The following is a 25206-nucleotide window of genomic DNA, read 5'->3' as shown; positions in this document are numbered from 1 at the left end:
TGATTTGAGGCTAACACTGGACACCTCATGCCCTCATGGAACATTTCTTGAATGTACACTGCATGGCTGTAAGTGCAGGGGAGAAAGGAATGAGAAGAAAACTTAAGGAGGGAAACGAACACTTCTGATCACTTCGTATGAAACTAAGCTCTTTATAATGAATGCCTTTAATCACAACCACCCCATGAGGTGCATATTCATTCCCATTTTACACATTAAAAAACCAAGACCGAGGGCGTATGCAGCATGCTCAGGTTCACCTGGCTAATGCAGAGAGCTGGGTTTGCAGCCACACTTTTACTTCAAGGGGCTGCTGACACCCTCCAAGAGACTTGGTGGTTCAAAACTATTTCTCATCCCCTCTCTGTGAGCCAAAAGCCTATTTCCTGAGGTGGTCAGAGAGATTCAGAGCAGATTGTCACCTTTTCCATCACTGACACAAATAGGAGGGTATAAAAAACAGTATGCAGCCCTGGGGATCTAAAATATTTTCCCAGCCAAATCGGACAGGCATTGAAAGTCACACCAGGCTGGGTGGTTTTACAAAATGCCACTTGTTTAAATTTCCTTTCATCACTCTGTCAGGAATAACAGCAACGTAGCGGAGCCTCAGAGTCCTGTTTAGAGGGGCGAGCTGTTCTGGGGAAATTTATTTCAAAAGTTATTCTGAAGTAAAAACTTGCCCACCGTGGGGCGAGGTTGGACAGTGATCCTATATCCTAGGTAATGAGGCTATTAAAGCAGCTGACCTCTGTTCAGCTTATGTAAGTGGGGCCCAGTCTCTGGACGACTTGGGTAAACCGGTATGGAATTTAACAGGGTGACCAGGAGTGACAGCAGCAGTAAGACCCCCATTTCTAATGTGGCGTTAGGGCTGGAGGTTAGATGTGGACAGGGGTGTCTGAGTCCTACATAATGGGGCTGGATGACTAGTCTGAGATCTGGGTTCACGCAGCAACCACACTCTTTCTTACACTGTTCATTTGGGCTTGGGTGGAAGGAGGCTGATGAGGATTTGGGGGAAATCAAGGGGCTCTCCCTGGCACTGCATGAAGTCACACCAGGCTGGGTGGCAAAACCAGTGGCAAAAGTCCAGACTTTGGAGACAATTACTTCTCGAGTGGGAGCCCCAGCCCTGCCTCTTGCCTGCAATGTCGCCAATCTGACTGCGCTTGCTGGAGACGGGAAATGTGGCAGGGCACTGCATCCCCCAACACGTGTAGAAACTTAGAGAATGCCAGTTATTAAAATAACCCTTATGATAACACCAATCCGATGCAGAAGTCTTTTAAATATCATAAGCCTCGTCGTTTTATTCCACATGGTTTTCTAGGTAACCAAATTCTAGCAGGTGCGTTGCAGGGCCACCTTCGCATCCCGGCCATGCCCAGCAGGACGGTGTTCTCTAAACGGCGCTGATGCCCGATTTCAACCCTGAGGAGACTGCGGACCTCGACTGCGGCCCCCACCAGGGCCGGTCCGCCCTCACTCCACCCTCTGAGGCTGGGGCGGAGTCGACCGGCCGGCCCTGAGACACCTCGCCTTCCTGGTGGAGCAAGGACCCGGAAGCCGCGGCTCTTACATAACCCGGATGACGTCAGGGCGGGCGACTCCCGGGGGGCGGGACCAGGGCGGAGGCCGCGCCAGGAGCGCGGCGGGGCTCGGCGTGCGGCGCGCCCGGCATGTCCCTGTACCGCAGCGTCGTGTGGTTCGCCAAGGGGCTGCGCGAATACACCAAGTAAGGCGGCGCGGCTGGGCGCGGGGCCCCGGGCTGTCACATGGCCGTCTCGGCGCGGGCGAGCGGGGTTGGCGGGGACGCGCCCGCGGCTCCTTCGCCCTCTCGCTGGGCCGACTGAGTCCTGAACGACGGGAGCGCCCGCCGTCTAGCGACCCGCGGCTGGGCGTGGAGCAGTCGCCAGATTCCAGCTGCTGAACGCCCGCGACCGAGACTGGCGCCCGAGGGGCGGGGCTGTGGCGCGCCCAAGCCCAGGGCCGTCCCACTGACGTCAGGCGGCCCCGGCGCCAACGAGCCTCTTGGGCGTCACCTCGGCGCCCCGCTGGGTGTGCTCCTGGAAGTGTCTTCGTGGTGCTGCTGGCGGCGTCAGATAGGGCTAGATCGAAATCGCTAGCCAAGGCTCTGTCCTAGTGCCTTTGGGTGTGTTTCCTTTAAGAAGATGCAGCACCTGAACTGCGACGTTTGGCTCCAGCTGGAACTTTCCAGCCTGGGTCTCCAGCCAGTGTGGCCTTGCACCCAGTGTGTGCTTCTGGGGAACGGTGCGTGGTGGTTTCGTCGCTCCGTGACCACGCTCAGTGTGCCCTAGTTGGCTCTCCATCTCATTGTGGTTTTAAGAGGTGACAGGTTCCTGTGACAGAGGAGAGTTGGAGGTTTTCTCTTAGAATTGATTAGGCTAACCGCTGGTTCTCAACCCTGTCTGCACATCAGAATCACTGGGCGAGAATTAAAAGTACCCAGTTTTCAGGCCCCATCCCTACAGATTCTGATTTAGTGAGTCTGCACAGGGGCCTGGACTGGCATTTCATCCAAATGCCCCAGGTGATTCTCACCTCTGAGAGGCTTCTCCCTGCACTGGGGCTTTATCAGTTCCCACGGCAACCTGGCCAGCACTCCTAGGGGAGGTAGGAGTTGCAACTCCTTTCTCTTCACCCCACATGGTTTTGGAGAAAGTTCAGCTCTGTCTCAGGAGCCCATGCTGCAGAGAATGGTGAGGAGTGTAGCCGTGAGCCCTGTCCCACTGTTTTTAGGGGAATACAGTGGCAGCCTCTTTCTTTCAAAGGGGTGTCCTCTGGCAATGACCATTAATTGCTGGATCTTTCCACATTACACAGCACGAAAGCTTGAGTCAGTTTCCAACCCGGGGTGGGCCCCGAGGAAAGCAGGCTGTAAAAATTTCTCCCAGGACTCTTTCGCTCGATTTCCTCACCTTGAGGGAAGGTAGAAGTGAGGCCAAGGGGCCCAATCCACCACAGATTGGTGGGGGAAGGGAGGGGAGGGGAAGGCAGTTGGCAAAGTTAGATGGGTCTTCCTGCTGTTGTGGATTTAGTGAATAGGAGAGAAAAACAACAACCTTGTTTTGACTTCAGTGTGAGAGAGCGGAGTTAGAGTTTACAGTGTTTCTCTTGGCACAAGGATTTTTATAAAGCCTCCCTATATTGGGCTCCTAAGGCAGGAGGATCTAATCACTGTTTCCTAAACTTTGCTGAACCTAATAATTCCCTGGGACAGTTTTAAACAGACTCCTAAACCCTGGGCAAGTGTGGATGGGTCCTAAGCAAATTTCATATTTGGGTAAATTGAGGGTGTGGGGAGACACGGATACTTGCCAGCTTCCTCCTCCCCGTCCGGGTCACCTCAGCTTCAGGAAACAGTAAGTGCAAATGTCCTCTCAGCTTGAGTCAAAATCACCGGCAAGGCACATGAAACCACAGGTTGCTAAGCAAGCACTTCTGAGCCAGTAGGCAGGGCATTTCCAACCGGTTTCCAGGCGATGCTGATGCAGCTTGTCTGGGGACTGCCGTTTGGCACCGAGGCTGGGTGTTGAAGAATGGAACACCCAGCCTTTGGCTTGATCACCTACCTTCTGGTGACCTTGGGAAAGTCATGTATGTGTGTGTGTGTGTGTGTGTGTGTGTGTGTGAAAAATAGAGACTGATATCTAGAGTTTGTGAAAATAAAATGCTTCCCCAATAAGCGGCAGAGTACGTAAAAGACAAGTCTTATTAACAACAGATTGAACCAGGATGGAATTCTTGTATGGAAGGCAAGATCCAAGGCAGAGGACAGAGGGCGGGGACATGTCCTGCAGGCCAGGCTGGTACTGCCCGCTTGGCAGCACTCCCAGTCTGGAGTTTGAGAAAGAGGTTTAACCCAGAGGAGCCAGCCTCAGCAAACATTCGTCTCTAATACAGGTCAACATGGAGCCCAGAGGCTAATGTCCCCTCTGGCTGGGTATCACAGAGAAAAGCCTGCCAGCTTCCTGCCCCTGGAGAAGGGCTCTTCAGGCCTGTTCCCTGTGGACTGCTTTTTTTCTGGCTCCATTGTATTTGGGAAGTTCTCACTCATTCCCCACAATGCCTCCTCCTAGCTAAGCCCCTATTCACTGACCCAGGCCCTTGCCTCTCCTGGAAAAGCCTTTCACAGAGATTCCAGGGCTCACATCTGTGTATAGGGGGAAAAAAATCTTCCAGTTCCCTCTTTGTAGTTTAAAATGCTCTCAAAGTCCCTACTGATTTGAAGGCTTGGGAGCCAAATGAGCTCAAGTTTGAACATGGACGGTACAGTCATTATTAATAGTGATAATCATAATGTTGTCTGGGTGCGGTGGCTCGTGTCTGTAATCCCAGCATTTTGGGAAGCCGAGGCGGGTGGATCACCTGAGGTCAGGTGTTCGAGACCAGCCTGGCCAACATGGTGAAAACCCGTCTCTACTGAAAAATACAAAAAATAGCCGGGCGTGGTGACGGGTGCGGTGACGGGCACTTATAACCCCAGCTACTCAGGAGGCTGAGGCGGGAGAATCACTTGAACCCGGGAGGTGGAGGTTGCAGCGAGCCGAGATTGTGCCACTGCACTCCATCCTGGGCGACAGAGTGGGACACTGTCTCCAAAAATAATAATAATGTCAGCTGCAAATTATTGAGCTCCTAATATGTTCCAAGTGCTGTCATAAGTGCCTTACACACAGCATCTCATTTAGGCTGCCCAAGAGGTATCTCTTATTATTCCCTTTCTGCAGATGAGGAGATAAGAGTTCAGAAAGATTAAATCAACACACAAGATTGCACAGCTAGTAAGAGGCTGAGCTGTGACTTAAACCCAGGTTGTTCAAGCCCTTGTTACTGATATTTTTTAGTTTCAAGTCAACCTTTCAGGAAGGCTTTGGAATAAGAAGTCTTGCTTGCCACTCACAGCAGAAGCAATGGGTAGGGTGTTCTCTAAGCTGCCTTGCATGTTCTGGTGAGTTACAGATGGTGAAAACAGGAACATTTTTCTTGTTCTCTTAAGAACATCTGGCTTGACTGAAACAAGTGGCAATGCCTGCCCTGTGGCAATGACTTTCAAACCAAACCCAAGCTCATAAACATCCTTTGGCCACTTCCCTGAGTTCCAGAGCATGTAACTGGCAGTTGTGCTGTACCAGGGCATGAGACAGGTACAGCTTTTGTAAACTGTAACAGTTTGGCTACCCTTTTGTAAACAGGTCCTGTGGGAGGGCTCTCAGCATCTGTGGAGACTTGAGATCAGCGTCCCATTCTGCATTGCAAGGGAGAAATCTCTCGGCTCCGTGGGTGAGAGATGTAAGCTCTGAGACCCCAGCCTGCCTGTGCGTGGGCAGAGTCTGCCCTCTGGGCCTCCTCCTGCCAACCCCACCATTCTGCCACCACTGCCCTTAGCCAATTTCATAGCCAGGAAATACTAGAAGAGTAAAGGTAGAGAGGTATCACAAAAGGAATGGGAGAAAGAAACAGTTAAGGAACTCACAGTTGCATCTATCCAACATGATGCCTTTGTGCAAATCAGAAAAAATACCTCTTCTGCAATATGCTTTTTTGCCACCTGCCAGAACATTATCATAATGCAGATACAAATCTCCCATCATTCTGATCCGAACGGCACTTCCTAGAGCTGTGCAGTGCACACCTTGTGTCTCTGAAGGAGCCTTGGCTTCCCTCTGATGGGTGCAGAGCTTAAATAACTCTACCGTCCTCCTCCTTTATGCCCTGCTTGCAAATCTCCCCCGTTTCTCCAAGTAGGCAAAGGATATCTGTCCTGCAATGCAGTAAGCACAATGCAAATGGTCTCCTAAGCTTCCCAAAATGTGCCCCCCTCAAAGGGGAAAAGAGTAATTCATCTCTCAAGGGATTTTTTTTCTTTTTGCCACTCCCCAGGATCGGGGCAGTCAGAGGAAGACAATTTGGATGCCAAAATGTTGGAATCTCCAATATTTTCAAAAGTTTGGGAAGATCAGGGTCCAGGAAATGCAGGCCCTGAGATAGTGCTGTTTGTGAGAGCAGGGAAGGTCAGGGAGAAAGGAGTTTCGTGATGTGTTGGGAGAGGCGGAGACAGCAATAATGCCCATCCTAGAATTAGGCTTTCTCCTGCAGGGGTTTGCGTTCCCCACTCCTTACAGCTGGTCTTCCTGTGGTTCTGCTCTTTCTAGGAGTGGCTATGAATCTGCATCTAAAGACTTTGTCCCTCATGACTTGGAGGTCCAGGTTCCTGGAAGAGTCTTTTTGGTCACTGGAGGAAACAGCGGGATTGGCAAAGCAACTGCCCTTCAAATCGCCAAGCGAGGTAAGCAGCTGCTAACACTAGTGTCCACTGAGCCCCACGGCCAGATTGTGGCCAGTCCACACTGAGGAGGGCACCCTGTGTCACAGGCAGGTCAGGAAGTCCTGGACGGCGATCCTGTGGTTTTGGGCACAGCTGCCAGCTTTCTGAGTTTTGAGCTAGAGGTGGCTAGAGCAACAGGAGCCCTTTCCTCAACACTTAATTAATTCACAGGCGAGCTTGGGGTCCTGCCCACGTGTTCCAGTGTTTTCTGATTAAGAACAGCGAGAGACTCAAGCAAACCCTAGACATCAGAATCCCCAGTGGAATTTAATTAAAAAAAAACCATGAACACCTGGTCTCTAACTCATGTCTTCTCAATGAGACTTTCCTGGGTTGAGAGACAGGGGGAGGGGGAGCCTCGAAGTCCACTGCAATTTGGATGTGGATGGTAGTTATGAACCAAGGCCCTCAAAATACCTGGAGAGAGGAGTGCATTGAACTAAACTTCCTCCTTGCTGAGGTCCAGCCTCCAGGGCTAGAGCTGCCTCCCACTTCCCTCCCCTAACCTTGACTATAAAGAAGTGCTTCAGGTGCCCTGTAAAGTCTTCAGTCAGCAGAAGTCTTCCTCCTGGTAAATGCCAGAATTTCCTGCATGAGCTCAACGATCCTGGGTCACCAAATGGCTCTGCAGTGGCTAGAAAAGTTTGCTGCATCTCTCCAGAGCCTCTTCAGGAGAAATGGATGTTCCAGCAGAAGGTGGGGAACTAGGTTGTGAATTTATCACTTTTTAAGATGCTGAAGATGTTTTCTTTTTTCCTCTCTATAAATCCAAGTTAGGCATTTTTCAGGGGACTATTATATCATTTGAAGCTTTATTTAATTATCTGCCAAGCCAGGGAGAGGATTAATTGCATCTTAGCAGCTGGGAAGCACTCTGAAGTGTGGAGAGGAGGAGAGAGAAGAGGGGCTAGTGTTGTGGTTAGCCTGTAGCCTCCCATGAAACACCCCATTTAATCAAGTGGGTGATTTTTAGTAAAGAAAGCAGACTCCATAATGATTCGTTCTTAGCTGCCATGGGGAAGGCATTCTGCTTTAAATTGACCTTGATTGATGATGGTGTGGCATTTGCTGGGATAATATGAGGGCTGCTGATGGATTCAACATTCAGTCAATACTTGAGTCTCTACTACATGCTAGGCAAGTGGCTGTCTACTTTGGCTGAACATTACATCACCAGGGGAGCTTGTAAAACATACCCAGGCTTGGGCCTATTGCCTAGATCTTTAAAAGCTCCCTAGGTGAGTCTAAAGTGCAGCCAGGTTTAACACATCTGGGTCAGCTACTATGCTAGATGCTAGGGAGGCAGATGTGACCCAGATCAATGTTTCTTATCCTTGATGTGTTCAGGCCCTCAAAAAATCAGGATGTTATTCCAGATGCACTGTCAACACAGATAGGCAATAAGGTTCCAGTACCTCCTTCACGATCGCCCTTGCTGCTCTTAACTCTGGGAACCACCCGTCTAGGTTTAACAGAAGAATGTCAGTTGTGAGCCCATATGTCTTCATTTTTCATTAGGAAGAAGAGCTGGTTTCTGTAGCGCTCGCTGTAACTCACAGGTGGTTTCATTGAATTCCACCAGGTGGCACAGTTCACCTGGTTTGTCGAGATCAAGCCCGAGCAGAAGATGCCAGGGGTGAGATCATCGGGGAGAGCGGTAACCAGGTGAGCAGCTCCTCACCCCTCCTGCTGGGTTTCCTCGCCTCCATGGTCAGCTGTGAGCAGGCTGGACTCCTGCCCGCTTTCCCGGGGTTGAAGATGGCCTGTGTTTGTGCTTCTGCTTTGGAAGCAGCCTTGGCCAGCAGAGAGCTGGGCCCTGCTTTTGAATGGCTAGGTTTGACAAAGGGATAAGTGGGGGTACTGAGGCTTGACTGCATGGTCCTGAGCTGCCTGTGAAACCAGCAGAGGCCAGCAGGCAGAGGCCCATTACACTGGACAGTGATACTTCCAGGCTCCTCACCTCAGAGGGAGCCCACATCAGCAACACACAGCAAGGGTCACCCGGGTGCCACAGAGCCATGCATTGACCCTATGTCTTCTAATAAAGAGAAACACCGGCAGCATTTGGGTCTTGATGAGAGCTGCTTTCTGACACGAGCTTTCAGAGCTGCCTCGCATTTTGTGGTCTTTCTCTTCTGAAAGAGCTGGAACCAGGATTGGCTACATAATTAGTGAGGATCGGTACAAAATGAAAATGCAAGACCCTTGTGTAAAAGTTATTTAGAATTTCTACACAACAAAGGCAGAACATTAAACCAAGCTTGAGGCCTTTCCAATCGCAGGGCCTGTGCAGCTGTATAGATCATATTCCCGTGATACATCGTGCAGCCATAAGGCTGGCCCTGAATGGAAAACCCTGACCCCCAAAAGGACCCTCAGTCGTGGCTGCTCGCTCACGGTCACTAAAGAACATCCTCATTCCATTCCTACCTCTTCTCTAGGAGACCCCACAATTGGAGGGCCTGTAGGAGGGGAGCTGGGGAGGGACAGACAGTACCCACCCTCAGGCATGGACCCTGGCCAAAGAGAAGAATGCCCCTGTCTAGGATGGAATATTTTGCATCAACTTTGAAATAACATTTTCACACCAAGTGTCTGTTCCTTTCCCTTTCTCGTGGAAATCCCCAGTCTCATGCCATCAGGTGCCTTACAGAGGCTTAGTGCTGGCAGCGAGTGTGAGGGTCTCTAAATCTTCCTCTAATGTCTGCAAGTGCCGCTGCGATCTGCGGGCTGCACTTCTCGAGATTGAAAGCTGGCTGTCTGCCTGCTGATAACTTTCAGTGGTGCTGCTGCAGGATGCAACAAGAATACTAATCTCAGGCCGCAGGCAGGAGGAAGTTTGCCAGGATTCCAGCCTGCTGTGATGTGGGCCACAGGCTTTAAAAAGTATATTTAAATGGAAAACAATGATAATATGGATCTGTTTGGCTTATATCTAATTCCACCATGTTTAGGAGGGATAGAGAGCTGAAAAGGGGAGCAAGCATGTTTCTGCACTGGGGAGAAAGCAAACCCTTGCCTACTGCCCTGCTCAGCTCCATACAGATACACTCAGTGGGATTTGAATGCACACACAGGACATTCACTGCTCTCTCGGGTTTATAAGTGGCCTCTAGCACTCAGAGGTGGAGCGTCCAGGATGAGGGTACCTGTCTGCTTATGCCAGTGTCTGTGGTTTCCCTGACTCAGTGTCTCCTCCAGGCTCTGCCAGGGATCAGCTGCCCCCTCCCTGCTTATGAAGAGGTCTCACTCCACAGCTTCATCTGGTCTACCTTTGGTAGGCAGCCCACACACAAAAGCATGGTATGAAGGAGAGAGTTGGGCTCTGATACGAGTGCTGATTTTGCACTTTCTGGCCTGTGAGCTTGGGCAAAGTTCTTAGCTTCCCTGAACCTTCATTTCCTCATTAAAAAATAGGGGTAACTTGACTTTATTAGTTTTTTAACATGTATTTAAGGGTGAACCGTATGCCAAACAGCTGGAGACACAGTGATTGGGACAGACACAGCCCCAGACAGTCTTGTGCAGGATACAAGTGATTAACAAGCAGTTTCCTTGAAGTGTGTGTGCCTGCCCTGGGCCTGGCCACCATGCTCTGTGTCACAGTGGGGGTGGGTTGGGGGACAAATAGTATGAACCCCAAGGTATGTGTTTCTTCAGCTCCTACAACCAGACAGCTTTTGGCTGGGTTTGGCCAATGGCAGTTATCAGAGGAAGATTGGTAGGTGCAAGGAAGGGGGGAATTGAGATATTGGCTTCCCTGGTGATGGCTGAATCTCCTCTCTGGTTCTTCCTTCTGGTTCCTGGGCTCAGGCCACACTGCGTTCTCCCTTTGTTCCTTGAGCCTAGGGCTGGTGGTAGTTTCCTGTTGTTACTAATCTCTGGGTTACTTCACCAATCCTGGTTGAATTCTCACCTTCCTTAATCACCTGGGAAATCAATCCCTGCATTCAATTCCCTCTGTTGAAAGAGGTGTCTGTTAGACGTTACTGAAATAACATGATAAGGGCTACAAGATGGGAAGCTCAGGGTATCCTAAGAACAAACAGCTCTCAATCAATAGAAGTAGCTACTATTATTATTGTTGGTATTATCATTATTGTTTATACTAATATTACCACTCCCAACCTTACATTCTGTGCTTCAAGTGTGTTCTGTTTAATCAGTGCTTAGGCCCTGCTCAGTGGGAGGTGGAAGCCTGCAAGCCCCCAGAAGCAGAAGAGAGGTGTGGTAGAGCTGTGAGGGCAGTGGAGCAGCTGGTCCTGCCTGCATGGTTGGGTGAACATCAAAGAAAGAAGGTCCCTTGGGCAGGAAGGTCTGGGTGAGGTGTGCAGCAGGCCAGCTGAGCCAGGGAGCGCAGGCACCAGGTAAGACTCAAGGTCACGTGGGGATCTCAGCTGCTTGTACACGCTGGCTTGGTAAGATCAGGTGTTTGGCCATATAGAGAGGTGAATATCACGCCGAGGTGATATTTCAGAGAGGTTGTATGTGGCTTAAGCTTGGGGAAAGGAGGACTGGTTACTGTAGAGCAGACTCCTGGCTCACCAGTCCACTGGACACGATGCTCCCAAAGGGCCTAGGGGAGAAACAGGGTGGACCTTTTTCCCCAGGCTTCTGGTTGCAGTTCAGCCGCACCTTACTACCTGGCTCCAGACTTTTGTCTAGCAGTTATCTCCATGGGTAACATTACAAAACAAAACAAAAAAACTTCTATTTTATTTATTATTTTTTGAGATAGGCTCTCAGGATTTTTGAGATCGGCTTTTTGAGATAGGCTATTTTTGAGATAGGCTGTCACAGTTGGGATTTGTCTGATGTCTTTCTCATGATTACACTGGAGTTACGGGTTTTAGAGGGAAAGATCACAGAGGGACAGGTGCCTGGGCAACGTTTTTCAGTCCTGCAGGCCTCCTGATGTGGCTGGAAGGTTCTGTGAAAGCACTTATGTCTTGTAGGGGATTGACTCCACCAACGTCACACACCACGATAAAAAACGGGTTTCGACTCTCTAGCTCTTCCAAGCCAATGTGGATTTCTAGCTTCTTGAGAATGGTTGATTTAGCTTCCCAAGACCTCAGTGGTTTTATGAAATACCACCTCATTTCTCCAGAATGACTTCAACTTAAGAAAACACCTCCATGCACTGTTTACCGTGCTCATTGTGGGAACTGCTCTGATGGGAGGATCAGTCCCCATGATGTCACTCGTGACTTCTGGGTCACATAGCTGCTATAGATGGTGGCTCGTCTGCAGAAAGGGTCCCAGTTGAGTTTTGTTTTGTTCACTTTCAGTAACCATGCTTGTATCACAGTGGGGCCCAGTGGCTCCTAAGGTGAGCCTTCTCATTGTGTGGCTCTGCAGATTGGGACTTTTACACACATGCACCTGTTTCCAGTTCCTTCTCCTGGCCACAGCAGACTGCCGGCCTCTCCTTCTGGGTGCTTTGTGGCCTCCTGTTTTGCCTCAGAGGGACACAGATGATTTCCTTCCTCTTTTCATGGTGCTTCATGTCACCAGCTCCGTGGCTGATTTGTCTAGGACAGTGATTCTCTCTTCCCTGCTGCTACCTCCTTTTCACTCTGAGACATCTCAGGCGCTTCCAGGAAGCTCAGAGAACTTGTGGAATGTTTAAAGCAGAATTGCTTTTAGTTCACTTGAATTTTGTTGCTGTTTTAACCTGGATTTTGTATACATGTTATACAGCGCTTTCTGGTAGGAGGGAGTTTTAGGGTGGTTGCAGACAAGGCCTCAAAATGGAAGGATGAGGTGTCTAGACTCAGTTTGCAGTCATTGGTACAGGCTCCTGGCTGACTCAGATATGACTCAGCAGCCTTGTTCGCTCTGGCTGGGTGAGGGCCTTCACAGACATTTTAGAAGAGAATAGCTCTGTACAGACAACATTTTTCCTATCCTTTGAAGGCAGAGGAATATTCAGTTGGGCCAGGCTTAAGCTGAATGTGGTGTTCAACCTGACTAGACTTTCTGAGTCATGAAAATGTGGAGTTGCTTTGTCTCATTTGTCTCAGGTAAGAAAACAATATGTTTTAAGATGAGTAGAAATAAATTCTGACTACAGCTTTGAGTTTTATAGCTTGATTAATGGGGAAACTCAGGCAGGGCACAGAACTTCTCTGCTTTGTCAAAGGAGTTGTGGCTCTTGCTGAGATCCTCGTCTGTAGGTTCAGTACTTAGGTGCCCTCTGCCTTGGGTTAGTGATAAGTCACGTATGTCCACTGATGCTCAGAGAGGATGCCGTTGCATTCATTGGATGCTAAGAATGCAAGTTTGGACTTAGGTCCTGGGTACAGAGAAAAAGGTTTAAACAGCCAGGTTTGTTAGTCAACTACTATGCCTATGACTGTGTGTAATACCATAAGGAGAAACGGCGCATTAGACAGGGTCCCTTACTCATGGAGTTCTAAGCCTCCTGGGGAGGTGGCTGTGTCCAGTGATAACCATGATACAAGGCAGAGATTGAAAAGTGTCATGAGCAAGGACTAAGGGTCACAGCAGAAGTTGTCATCTTATTTATGATGTGCCTAAGATACTGTCTGAAGAGCAAACTTTTGACCAAAACAAAAAAAAAGAGCAGCAGGAAACCCTGACATATCCATGCAAAGGTAAGTTATGTAGTCATTAAAAGGAATAGGGTGGATTCATATATAACAAAATCATCTCCAAGACCTCTTGTAAGTCCTACAACTCAATAGCAAAACAAACAAATGACGACGCAACTTATAACCCGATTTGAAAATGTTCTAAGGACTTGAATAGACATTTCTCCAAAGAAGATATACAAATGGCCAACACAAGCTGGGCACGGTGGCTCATGCCTGTAATCCCAGAACTTTGGGAGGCCAAGGCAGGCAGATCACTTGAGGTCAGGAGTTCAAGACCAGCTTGGCCAACATGGTGAAACACCGTCTCTCCTAAAAATCTAAAAATTAGCTGAGCATGGTGGCATGCACCTCTAGTCTCAGCTACTTGGGAGGCTGAGGCAGGAGAATCACTTGAACCTGGGAGGCGGAGGTTGCAGTGAGCCAAAATCATGCCACTGCACTCTAGCCTGGACAACAGAGTGCAGTGGCACTCTTTTTCTCAAGAAAAAACAAACAAAAAACAAATGGCCAACACATATATGAAAAAATACTTTCAATGTCAGTAGTCGTCAGGGAAATGCAAATCAAAACTAGAGTGAAATATCACCTCACACCTCTCAGGATGCTATTGTTAAAAAAACAAAAGAAAAAAATGTTTGTTAGGTTGTGGAGAAATTGGAACCCTTGCACACCATTTGTGGAAATGCAAAATGGTGCAGCCTGTATGGAAAACAGTATGGAGGTTCCTCAAAAAATTCAAAATCGAGCTACCATCTGACCCAGCAATTGCACTTCTGGGTACTTATCCAAGGGAACTGAAATCAGGATCCTGAAGAGCCATTAGCACCGCCACGTCCATTGCAGCATTATTCACAATAGCCAAGATGTGGAAACAACTTAAATGTCCATTGACAGATGAATGGACAAAGAAAATGTGGTACATACCTACACACATTGGAATATCATTCAGCCTTAAAAGGAAAGAAATCCTGCAATGATGTGGATGAACCTGGAGGACCTAACCCAAGTTCAATAAGCCAGGCACAGAAAGACAAAGACTATTCGATTTCACTTATGTGAGGTATCCATAGTACTCAGAATTCATAGAACCAAAGAGTGGAATGGTGGTTGCCAGGGGCTGGGGGAAAGGAGAAATGTGGAATTACTATCAAAGTGCACAAAGTTTCAGTTAGGCAAGGTGAATAAACTCTAGAGGTGCACTGTACAACGTTGTACCTAGTCGGCATGCTGGAAATTTTGTTAAGAGAGTAGATCTCATATTAAGTATTCTTATCACAATAAAATAAAAAAGTAAAAATTGTTTTTACCACCGAAAACTAAAAGACATATTGTTAAGTGAAAAAGATGGATGTAGAACAATGCATAGTCTGATCCTATTTGTGTGGTGTGTATATATATATAATATATAAAAATATATATATTGTATATATAGTATATGCTTAAAATATTTCTGGATGATTCACAAAAAACTGTGAACAATGGTTTATTTTTGAGGAGTGGGACTGGTATTTTCTGTTTTATATCACTTCAAAGTATTTGCTTTTTAAAAACCGTGTACTTTTTTAAAATTAAAAGTGCTAGTTTATATCTTTTTAAAAAGGGTTTTTTTTTTTTTTTGCTTTCTAATTTAGAACATTTTTCTGCACATTATGGACTTGTCTGATCCCAAGCAAATCTGGAAATTTGTTGAAAATTTCAAGCAGGAACATAAACTCCATGTTCTGGTGAGCTTTGTAAACATAAGTGGAGAATAAAGTCATGTTGGCCCATTGTTTCCATCTGTGGATGTGGACGGATATGTATGTTTGCATGTCTTTATGGAAGAATCTTAGTAAGACTCTCTTATGCTTGGGCCTGTTCTTGGAATCAAGTTTACTCATTGGATTTAAGAGGAGACGCATGTGGTTAGGTTAGTGGGGAAACGAAAGAGCCATCCACTGGGTAGGTGTTGTGGGAGGATAGATATGTTCCATGTTTTATAAAATGATGATTTGTATATAAATATTTCTCGGTTCTGTAGATGTGGGGATTGGTGTGTTGAAATTAGAAGCTCTTTTTGTCCAAAAGAAAACCTCCTGCAGACAGGCAAATCTTTTAGTAACATAATTAGCACAAAACTCCATGGAGAGCCTGGGTGGACTCAGATAGAAAGAGTCCCAGTGTGCTCTTCCCAGATACTCTACTTTGAACTAAGTTGCTTTTCTATCCAAAGAGTTTCTGATGTGCTCTAAAATGTTGTTCCAGAGTCTGGAATTGTGCTATCCAGTATGGCTGTGAAGCATTTGAAATGTAGCTAGTCCAAACTGAGATGCGTTGTAAGTGTATAAATTAGCAGGTTTCAAAGCCTGAAAAAAATTATGTATGCCATCTTACTAATACTCTATATTGATTACATGTTAAAATGATGCTATTTTGGATATATTTGGTTAAATATATTATTAAAGTAATTTTACCAGTTTCTTATTACCTTTTTAATGTGGCTACTAGAAATCTTAAGATTAGATATTTCTATTGGACCGTTCTGGACTAGATGAATTTCCAGAGCACTCTCTCATGAATTAGGTTGCCTGGCCAAGCTGTCTCACTTGGCGATCTTTGCACAGTTCTGTGTCTGAATCCTCTGCACAAGTGGTATTTTCCTGCAAAGGATTTGGAGTGAAGAATTAGTTGAGCAAATTGTCATTGTCACTTGAAAGTTGAGAAAGAGCTGGGGGTGGGGTAGTGGAGGTGTGGGGATGGAAATAGGTCTTTTGGCCCTATTTTTCTTTATTTTGAAATGAGAACTATAATTTTTAGATCAATAATGCAGGTTGCATGGTCAATAAAAGAGGGCTCTCAGAAGATGGACTTGAAAAAAACTTTGCTACCAATACTCTGGGTAAGCACAAGAAGTTTTCTTATTTGTTTTTAGCAAAATAAACATAGAATGTACCATAGAAGGATAAAAAAAAATTGACCAACTTTTTTGGTTCTTGGTCCTGGGCCTGATGACATTTGCTTTAAGTTTATCCTGAACTGTACTTATTTTTCTTCATAAAACACTTTCTCTTTTCATGTTTCTTATAATAGGTGTTGGTGCCAGAAATACTTAGTATTGAAGTGTTTTTTTCCTAGGAAGCGCTAGGCTGTTTATAGACATTATTTTGAAGAGGAGAGCATGTTCAGCTTAAGTGTTGAGTGCAAGTCTAAAAACTGCAGCCAAGGGAACTTCCAGCCAGGGCTGAGGAAGGTGCAACCAATGGACAAGAAGATGGACCGAGAAGGGCATTGGCTAGAGCACAGGATACCTGGGCTCTAATTGCTACTCTGTAATAGCAGAGTGAAGTCATTTTATATCAGGCCAGTGGCTCTCCAAGTGGGGTTCCCAGACCAGCAGCCTCAGCATCACCTGGGAACTTGAGAGACATGCACATTCTTAGATTCCCCACCCAGATCTACAGAATCTGAAACTCTGGAATGAGGCCAAGAGTTAAATCCATTTTGACAGGCCTTCTGGATGATTCTGGTGCACACTAAAGATTGAGAACTAATGTACTATGCTTTTAGTCTCCTTGGAGTTTCTCCTTCTCAAGCCAAGGGGCCTTTCAATTTTGAGATGCAACGAATCCAGCACTCTTCCTAGGACCTGTCGTACTTCCTTGTAGTGAGGGGGGTGTTTTAATTAAGTATTGTTCTAGGTCACAAGATGGACGGCAGGGGTTTGGGTGGTTGTTGGAGTCATTGAGGGTGTCCAATATATAGCAACCCTATTCCCAGCCAAGAACTGAACAAATTGAGTAAGCCAATGGAAAAACAGTTGAAAGCCAGCATGTCACTGTTGTTACTGATAAGGCTGGTTGAAGGGCATGGCTCAGTGCAAGAGCCGAATGGGTTTCCCCATATGGAACCCAAGAATTAGAAGGATTCACCTACTTGGTCACCTGGGACTCCCCCTTCTCTTCTTCCCCAGAAAGAGGAGAAGGGGAGGAGCAGAACTGAACAAGCCCCGCTCATTGTCCCCAGATTTACTAAATTTACTATGTTTTTTTTGAGACAGGATCTTGTTCTGTTGCCCTGGCTAGAGTGCAGTGATGTGATCATGGCTCACTGCAGCCTCGAACTCCTGGGCTCAAGCAATCCTTTCACCTCACCCTCCCAAGTAGCTAGGACTACAGGCATGTACCACCATGCCTAATTTTTAATTAAAAATTTTTTGTTGTTGTTGAGGTGGGGGTCTCACTATGTTGCCCAGGCTAGTCTCAAACTCCTGGCCTCTAGCGATCCTCCTGCCTCAGCCTCCCAAAGTGTTGGGATTACAGGTGTGAGTCACTGCACCCAGCCTAAATTTACTGTTGAAACATGCTCCATCTCCCTGGCAGATGGAAGAAGGTCCAAGGGAGAAAGAACTCACCCTAATTGCACTCTCTTCTCAAGGAAAGAAAGGCTAGGAGTGGGAAGATGCCTTCTCCCCAGTGATGAGGTTGCATTTTTCAAAACAAATATATCTGGAAGCTTGTATGAAATGGCACAGGTTTAGTACAAAACATTTTCATCACTGACTTTGTTCCAAATATGGTATCCTTGCTGAAATGACCAAAAGAACCAAAATGTGGGGTCATGCTAGAGTTTGGCTCATAAGTCGATGGGACAGCTGAGACTCCCAGAGTGCCGCAGCTGGTCCCCGAGGCACTGTTCCTCAGGACGGGTTACATAATTTGCAGAGTCCAGCACCACATGGAAATGTGAGGCTCCATGTTAAAAAATTATTAAGGATTTCAATGCAGCGACCACAGAGCATTAAACCAGGTGCAGGGTCCTTCCAAGTACTGGGCTTTGTGCCACCTCGCAGGATGAAGCCAGCTCTTTCGCTCACCCATCCACCCACCATCTGACAAAATTCTGCTAGGTGTTCACTGCGGGCAGGCCACGAGTGATTATATGTATTTATATATATATAATTATATGTTGTATATTAATATATAATTATATATATTTATATATAATATTTATATTTTATATTATTTATGTATTATATTTATATAATATATACTTCTTAGCACTTATTTAGGATAACACGGTGATGGGGTGAGAGAGGACATGCTGGGATGGGTGGAACTGTGTGCTGGTAATGAGCGTGGGTCATGGAGGAAGTCAGACTGAGGTTCACATTCTGGCTCCTCCGCTTGACCTTATATATAATTATATATTATATATAATATAATTATATATAATTATATATTATATATAATATAATATATTTGTATATAATTATATAGTATATAATTATATATATTATATAATTATATATTTGTATATAATTATATATATATTTATACATATTTATATATATCATATATATAATTATATTTAATTTAGTGCTATGATGGAGGTAGTCCTACATCACAGATGAGGAAACTGAGGCTAAGAGAGAATGTTTCACTTGCCCAAGGTCAAGCAGAGGAGCCAGAATGTGAACCTCAGTCTGACTTCCTCCATGACCCACGCTCATTACCAGCACACAGTTCCACCCATCCCAGCATGTCCTCTCTCACCCCATCACCATGTTATCCTAAATAAGTGCTAAGAAGTACTCGGAGGGGGTGACCAGCTATGCCAGGGGAGGCTGGGCTGGGGCTGGGGGCACCTCTCAGAGAAGCCCAAAGATTTTGGAAGATGAAAAGGAGGGTAATCTGGGGACCTTGGCCTTGCTTGGGAATGTGGACAGGCTTGATAGACTCCAAAGGGACTGTCTATTTGATTATTCAGCTGGTTATGTTGCACCTTTGCAAGGATCCAGCCTGCTTCTAAAGACCTTGCTATCTCTTCATTTTCATTTCCTGTTTGTGTTAGAAACATCTTACTGATTATTCCAACCTCTCTGAGAAGCGTAATAATTCTCGAGCTTTGATATTTATTCATCCTCTCTCAAGTGAAAGAAATAGTACAATACACAAAGAGGCATGCCAGCACAGAGGGGCAGCTCCATGGGTCTTTGCTTGAGAGATAAGGAGATACAGAGAGGTTAAAGTGCTGTCATTCCTCAGCAGGACCAGGCCAGACAAAAAACCTGGATCCCTGTCCGAGTCCTGGGAAATTGCTGGCCGCCTTTCTAATATGAAACATGTTTTCCTGGCCTGATTAAGTAATGTGGGATAGGTTGTTTTCTATTTTCTAAGATTCACACGAGCCGTCAGAAACATTTGCAATCTCCAGCCAAACACCAGTAGGTTCCTGATACTCTGAGGAGAACGTAAACCTGAGCATTCGCAGGATTTATCACTGGATCCTAAGGGTTTTGAAGCTGGTAGAATAGTTAAATGCAAAATGCCTTCAGCACCCATGCGTGCACACGGCTTTGTTGAGACATCACAGTGTATGAATTAGATAGTTTGGAAAGAATAATTCTTAGCCTTTTGCGGGGGTGGGTGGGGCCTGGAGAGATTTTCATATTCTACTGAGGGACAAAAGCGAGCTGCCCTGGGTTGGTTGATGCGCAGTTGAGCCATGGAGGGGAAGAGATCGCAGGAGACAGCTTCTGTTGGGTGGCTGTTCTCACCCCTTTGTTTCAGGTCTCCTCCAGTCACATACGTTTTGCCTGTTAGCATTCAGTGGCATTAAGAGTCCATGAGGAGTGAAGACAGATGGGAGGGGGAGGGCGGGGAGGCTGAGCTAAGTGCCCTGCTGGCAGCCTGCCACAGCCTAGCGTTAGCAGATTAAAACTCTCACCCTCATCTTAGCCTCTCTCACCACAGGACACAAGATGGGGACACTGATTCTATCTCCACCAGGACAGCTGCGTCACCAATTAATTGACTGTGATAAACAGGCAGTGGTGCCTTAGCTCTTTGGCAGGAGGCGAGGAAGTTCGCCTTAGGTCACTTTGGAAGGATGTACGTCGGGAGACAGAGAGTGTTGTCGCTTGACATTTTGTTACGTGGCACCCTCCTCGGGCACATCCCAGTAACTAGTGAGAGCTGCTGTTCGACACAGGGACCCCAGGTCCAGAGACGCCTTCATAACAATAGCACATACTGAGCACAGTCCCAGTGCTGCAGGCTGCACTGAAGGCTTTTCTTGGATTCTCTCATTCAGTCTCATAACCATTTTACAGATTTTACAAATGAGGAAACTGAGGCTCAGAGGTGGTCTAAAACCAGTCTGTGACTCACTTCCTAAACAAAGGACAACAAAATTGTGGTTGGGGCATTTTTTAGTGTAGGGTTGTATCGTCAGCTATTGGCTATGAAACAACTCCAAAATCTCAGGGGTGTACAATGATAAGCATGCATTTTTGCTGACTCTTCTGCAGATCTATTGGGCGGGCTGATCTCAGCTGGGCTCAGCTGTGTGTCTCCAAGCTGCAGGTTTGGTATGGAGTATGTGCCAAATATCTTGCATCCTCCTTGGACCAAGGTGTGTTCTGGCCAAGGTATATGCTCAGGGCAATGGCAGAGGCCCAGGTGTGCGAGCAATTCCAAGCCTCTGCTTGCATCCAAGCCCCTTTGATTAACTGGACATGATACCCAGTTAACCAATCCAGAAATCAGCAGATATCCAGTTAATGAAAGCAAATCATTTCACGAGCTCCAAATCAAGAATCAGAGAAGTATACTTCTCCCACAGAGGTGGCAAGGAGAGAATGAATATTGAACAATAATCTGCCACAGGGGTTTTTTTTTTTTTTTTTTACATTCTAATTCTTTGAAAATGGGTCACCTGAGTTTAATATGTTAACTGTTTATTAACCAAAATACTTAATGAACAAAGGCACCTTATTTGTTCCATAAACATTTTGTTTTTTTTGAGACAGAGTCTCGCTCTGTCACCCAGGCTGGAGTGTAGTGGCATGATCTCAGCTCACTGCAACCTCCATCTCTTGGGCTCAAGTAATTCTCCTGCTTCAGCCTCCTGAGTAGCTGGGATTACAGGTGCACGCCACCACACCCATCTAATTTTTTCATTTTTAATAGAGATGGGGTTTCACTGTGTTGGTCAGGCTGGTCTTGAACTCCTGACTTCAGGTGATCCACCTGCCTCAGCCCCCCAAATTGCTGGGATTACAGGCATGAGCCACTGCGCCTGGCTTGTTACATAAACATTTATAAAGGGCCCATTTTATGCCAGATGCTGTGGCCAGTCATGGGGATTGAGAAGTGGAAGAGACTGCTGGCCCAGTGAGGGGATTAGACACATACATAATTTCAGTAATCATGTGGTAAAACTCTTTTTTCATCCATGAAGGGAGATTGGTACGGAGACTCAGAGGAAAACAGAGAACAGTGCTTCCAAGGCAGAATGCTTCCTTAGACGGGGCATGCGTTTGGTGCCAGGCATTCTTACTTATCAATAACCTTTACCTGAGCTATCCTCATGCACCGTTTTGTTCCTAAGATCTCCTTCCAGCTCACGAACCTTCAAGCCTCCCAGAAAGGCACAGAGCCTGGGAAGTAGCACTGTAGAAATGGCAGCTAATGTTGTTTTAACATCCAGATTCCTTAACCCGGAATTAAAGTCCTTTGTTAGCAGACCCCACCTCTTGTCCAAATGTATTTCCCATTATTTTCCTACATGGACCCTGTAGCAGTCAGCCTCTTATTTTGGAACTTGCCACTGGCAGTGCTACCTCTATGCTTTTGTCTTGCTGCTCCCCTGCCTGGAATGTCCCCTACCTGGCTAACTCATACTGCTCCTCTGTGACTCTGCTGGACACATTCCTCCCACTGAGCCTGGTCAGATGCTCCCCTCTGGGCTCCCATGGACCCCTCTGTGTGCCTGTTGTGGCTCCGCAGAAGCCACCTGCTGATGGGTGGGTTTCTCGCCCAGAGCATGGATCCTTGAGGGCAGAATCCACCTGGCTCTCAGGAGGCACACAGTCACACTGGCTGCACTGAGCAGGGTTGTAGTCCAGCTCCTCCAGTTACCTGACTCTGTACGAATGTCCTCAACCTCCCCACGCCTTACTTTCCCATTCTGTAAAATGGGGATGATGATACTTTTATAGGCCAGAAGTGGAGATTTAAAAAAGACTTGTAAGATATTTAACCAAAGAGAAATAACCTGTGTGCACACAAAAATATGCACACGAATGTTTATAGCAGCTTATTCATAATCGCCCCAAACAGGAGTCAGCCCAGATATATGGTGAATAGATAAACTGGCACTCCCATTCAGTGGAATGCGATTCAGCAATAAAAAGGCACAAAATGTCAATGTACAAAACAATGTGAGTGACTCTTAGATGCACCAGCCAAAGTCAAGCCAGACCCCAAGGGGTGCAGGCTGTGATTCCATTTATAGGACATTCTGGAAAAGGCAACCTAGGGGGCTAAGAAGAGGTCAGAGGCTGCAGGGGCGGGATTAGGGAGTGGTTAGGGGCAGGAGGAGGGTGTGACTACAAAGGGAATGTGAGTGGCTATGAGGGAACATCTGGGGTGATAGAGTTCTTCTGAATCATACCACAGTCTAATGCATAGTTACATGACTCTGCATCTGTCACAGTTCAGAACTGTGTACACACACACACACACACACACACACACACACGCACGCACAGATTTTACTTTATGTTAAAAAATTACATATATATTATATCAACAAGAAAAAAGAAAGCATTGTAACTTTCAGCTCAATGCCTGGCATGTAGTGAGTCTGTTCCGTCCTAGGAAGCATATTATTCATTATGATTGTTTCTTGGTGCTCGTCCTCAGTAACAAGTGAGCTTCTCTTGGGGAGACTGTGTCCTCAGCTTGAGGTGGGGATAGATTTCAGGCCACAGGGGAGGCTGGTGGAGTCTGGAGCTCCTAGGAACCCCATTTCCCCTCGACCCCTAGAAGGGCCCCAGGTGAGGCTCTTGGTTTAAATTGCACCGGGGAGCCTTCCTAAGGAGAGAGAATGGACAAGCTCAGAAGTCAGAGATCATTTTCCCATTGATTTTCGGTTTTCTGCCAGCCATGGAAGCTGCTTTTGATGAGACACAAAAGCTTCCCAGACTTGAGCCTCCTGGGCCACACCGTGCCCCCTGCTCTGGCCCGCTCTTCCTTCTGGGCAGCTCCATGGTGGTGCAGAGTCCTCGTGAGGCTCTGTGGTGTCTGCCCTTCTAGGTCTCCTGGCCTAGGAGCACCGGCTCCAAATCCAAGTCCTCCTGTGGGCCAGGACCTTACCTAATTACCTGGCTGGGATTTGGTGAATGTTTTAAAGGCGTGCTGGTAACATTCATTTGAGGAGTTTTAGAAACAAAATCTCAAATAAGCACCTTTGTCCTTTTAATGAGCTGAGGCCCAAGTGTCCACACTCGGGTTCTCCCTGCAGTACAGCAGGTTCTTTCATACATCTCAGTGAAGCACATAGGACCCCCCATACTGCGGCTGTGACAGCAGGGGGTGACATCAGTCACCTGGCTAGGCCCTGGAGAAGAGCCTCCACAGCACTTCCTCCACCAGCCTCTCATGCTCCCTGAGTCCCGGGCATCCTGCAGCTCACTCCAGTTGGCTTATCTCCCTGACCTTTGGCCACTCACGTGCTGACATCACCTATGACCCTCATATTCCTGGTTTCGGAGAGCGCACCTCTACCACATCCATCGGCAGCACTGGGCACAGCTGTCCACGCTCCCGTAGCGCGATGGCCTCCGAGCCGCCTGTGATTCCACCCTCAGAGGTTGGCTCCTTCTCAACCTCCTTAGCCAGCTGTAGCATGTCTGCAGGGACTTTAAATGTTGGCATCCCTCCCAGACCAATCCTGTGCCCTCCTTTCTCCTCCCACACTGTTGGGATCTCATCCTTGCCCCAGTGCCATCATGTGCCTGGCTCCCAAGGGCCCCCTTCCAGCCCACATCTCTCTTCTGAGTTCCAGGTCCAGATCTCAAAACACCTCAGACTCAGCATGTCCAAAACTGAAGCCTTACTCCCTCACCAGTCTGCTCCTGTAATGGGCCCCACCCCAGTGGCCAGCATCGTCTCCATCACCGCTTGTCCTTGACACCCCCTCACTTCTCATATCCAAGCAGTGATCGTGCCTTTGGACTCCCTGCACAACGTGTCCCCAGTCTTGTCTCCTGCTCTTCAGCTCCACTGCGACTACTCTGCCCAAGCCACTGCGGTCACTGTGATGTAGTGGAGTAATATGGGGCCCTAGGTGCCCTCCTGTACCCACCTCCCGAACAGAAGCTTCCTCCATAAGGCTGACAGAGTGGTCCTTATGCATGCAAATCTGTTTCCTTCTGCTTAAAGTCACCCCTTGGTTTCATATGAGGTGAGTGTCTCTGGCGTTGCCCTTGGAGGCTGCAGCCTCACATTGCCCTACCCTCTACCATGCTCACTCAGCTGCAGCTGCTCTGGTTGCACTCTCCAGCCTCAGGGCCTCTTTGCACAGGCTGTGCTCCATACCTGCAGCCCTTCTTCCCATCTCTAGCCCTCTACCTGCCTGTTCCCTCCTCTCCTCCAGGTCTTAGCTGAAATGTCCCTTCACAGTTCATGCAGAACCTGACACCCCCCACCACCCCACCCCCATGTGCCCATAGCACTCTAGCACTTACCTCTACTGTGAGTGTAGGTTAGTCACGTAGTAACGTATAATGCCTGGGAATGCCTGGCGGAGGGCAGGGCGCCCTCAGTCTGTATCCTGAGTACTTAGCGCTCCGTCTGGCACTCAGTGGGCCCTTGATAAATACTTGTTCAGTGCATGGAACTGGATAAGGTGGCGGGGATGAGTTGAGGTTGGGGGCAAAAGGGAAGGCCTGACTCATGCTAACCACTCTCTGAGCCCAAAACAAGAATACCCCATAGGAAGCCAGTGCCTTGAATGTCTTCTAATAGCTCATTTCCTCTGGGACTCTGTCCTGCTGTCTTCTCCAGGTAATGTAATCTTTGAAATCATCTTTATATAATGTGTGAGATTAGTGTGTGAGCCCCCCAGGCTCACTATGTTTTTGTTACTGTACAACAGAAGTACCAAATGGTGTTCACCAGTGCAGCTGTCTGCTCCTTTAAAATTAACACCAGAAACTTCCCAGGGACAGCAAGACAATGATTTTCTCCATCAGATAGTAGCGTGGATGGAAGCACATAACCCATTGGCTAGTAACCAAAGTAGCTTTAATTCAAGGTGGCTTTGAAGGTTTTTTAATAGAAATGCCAATCAGTTTTCCTATGCTAAATTTACAAATTGCGATATATTTTTCTCATTAAAAATAATTACCTTTAATGCTATTAAAATGTCATACTCAAGATATATAATTTCAGAAATACTTTGAATTTA

The 25206-nt window shown here is 47.1% G+C and overlaps 1 protein-coding gene across 5 annotated transcripts in view; it reads left to right on the top strand.

Annotated features, from left to right (window-relative positions):
* Positions 1–1637: 1637 nt before the first annotated feature.
* The window catches only part of DHRS12 (dehydrogenase/reductase 12), a 53644-nt gene continuing 30075 nt past the window's right edge, over positions 1638–25206 (top strand). For 3 of the 5 annotated variants that reach the window (XR_009213273.1, XM_058437935.1, XM_058437934.1), the window contains exons 1-4: positions 1638–1738; positions 6180–6313; positions 7935–8017; positions 14604–14696. Coding sequence is in view for 4 of the 5 variants with exons in the window: in XM_058437935.1 (XP_058293918.1) it covers positions 1683–1738; positions 6180–6313; positions 7935–8017; positions 14604–14696 (366 nt within the window). In the remaining variant the exon portion in view is untranslated. Of the gene's footprint in view, positions 1739–6179; positions 6314–7934; positions 8018–14603; positions 14697–15768; positions 15851–25206 lie in introns of all 5 variants that reach the window. The other 2 variants (XM_032150936.2, XM_032755149.2) reach the window with 1 other exon arrangement.

The sequence above is a fragment of the Hylobates moloch genome, unplaced genomic scaffold, assembly GCF_009828535.3.
Source record: "Hylobates moloch isolate HMO894 unplaced genomic scaffold, HMol_V3 SCAFFOLD_4, whole genome shotgun sequence".
NCBI lineage: Eukaryota > Metazoa > Chordata > Mammalia > Primates > Hylobatidae > Hylobates > Hylobates moloch.
The sequence above is the reverse complement of the archived record's forward strand: the minus strand, read 5'-3'. Positions and strand labels throughout refer to the sequence as shown.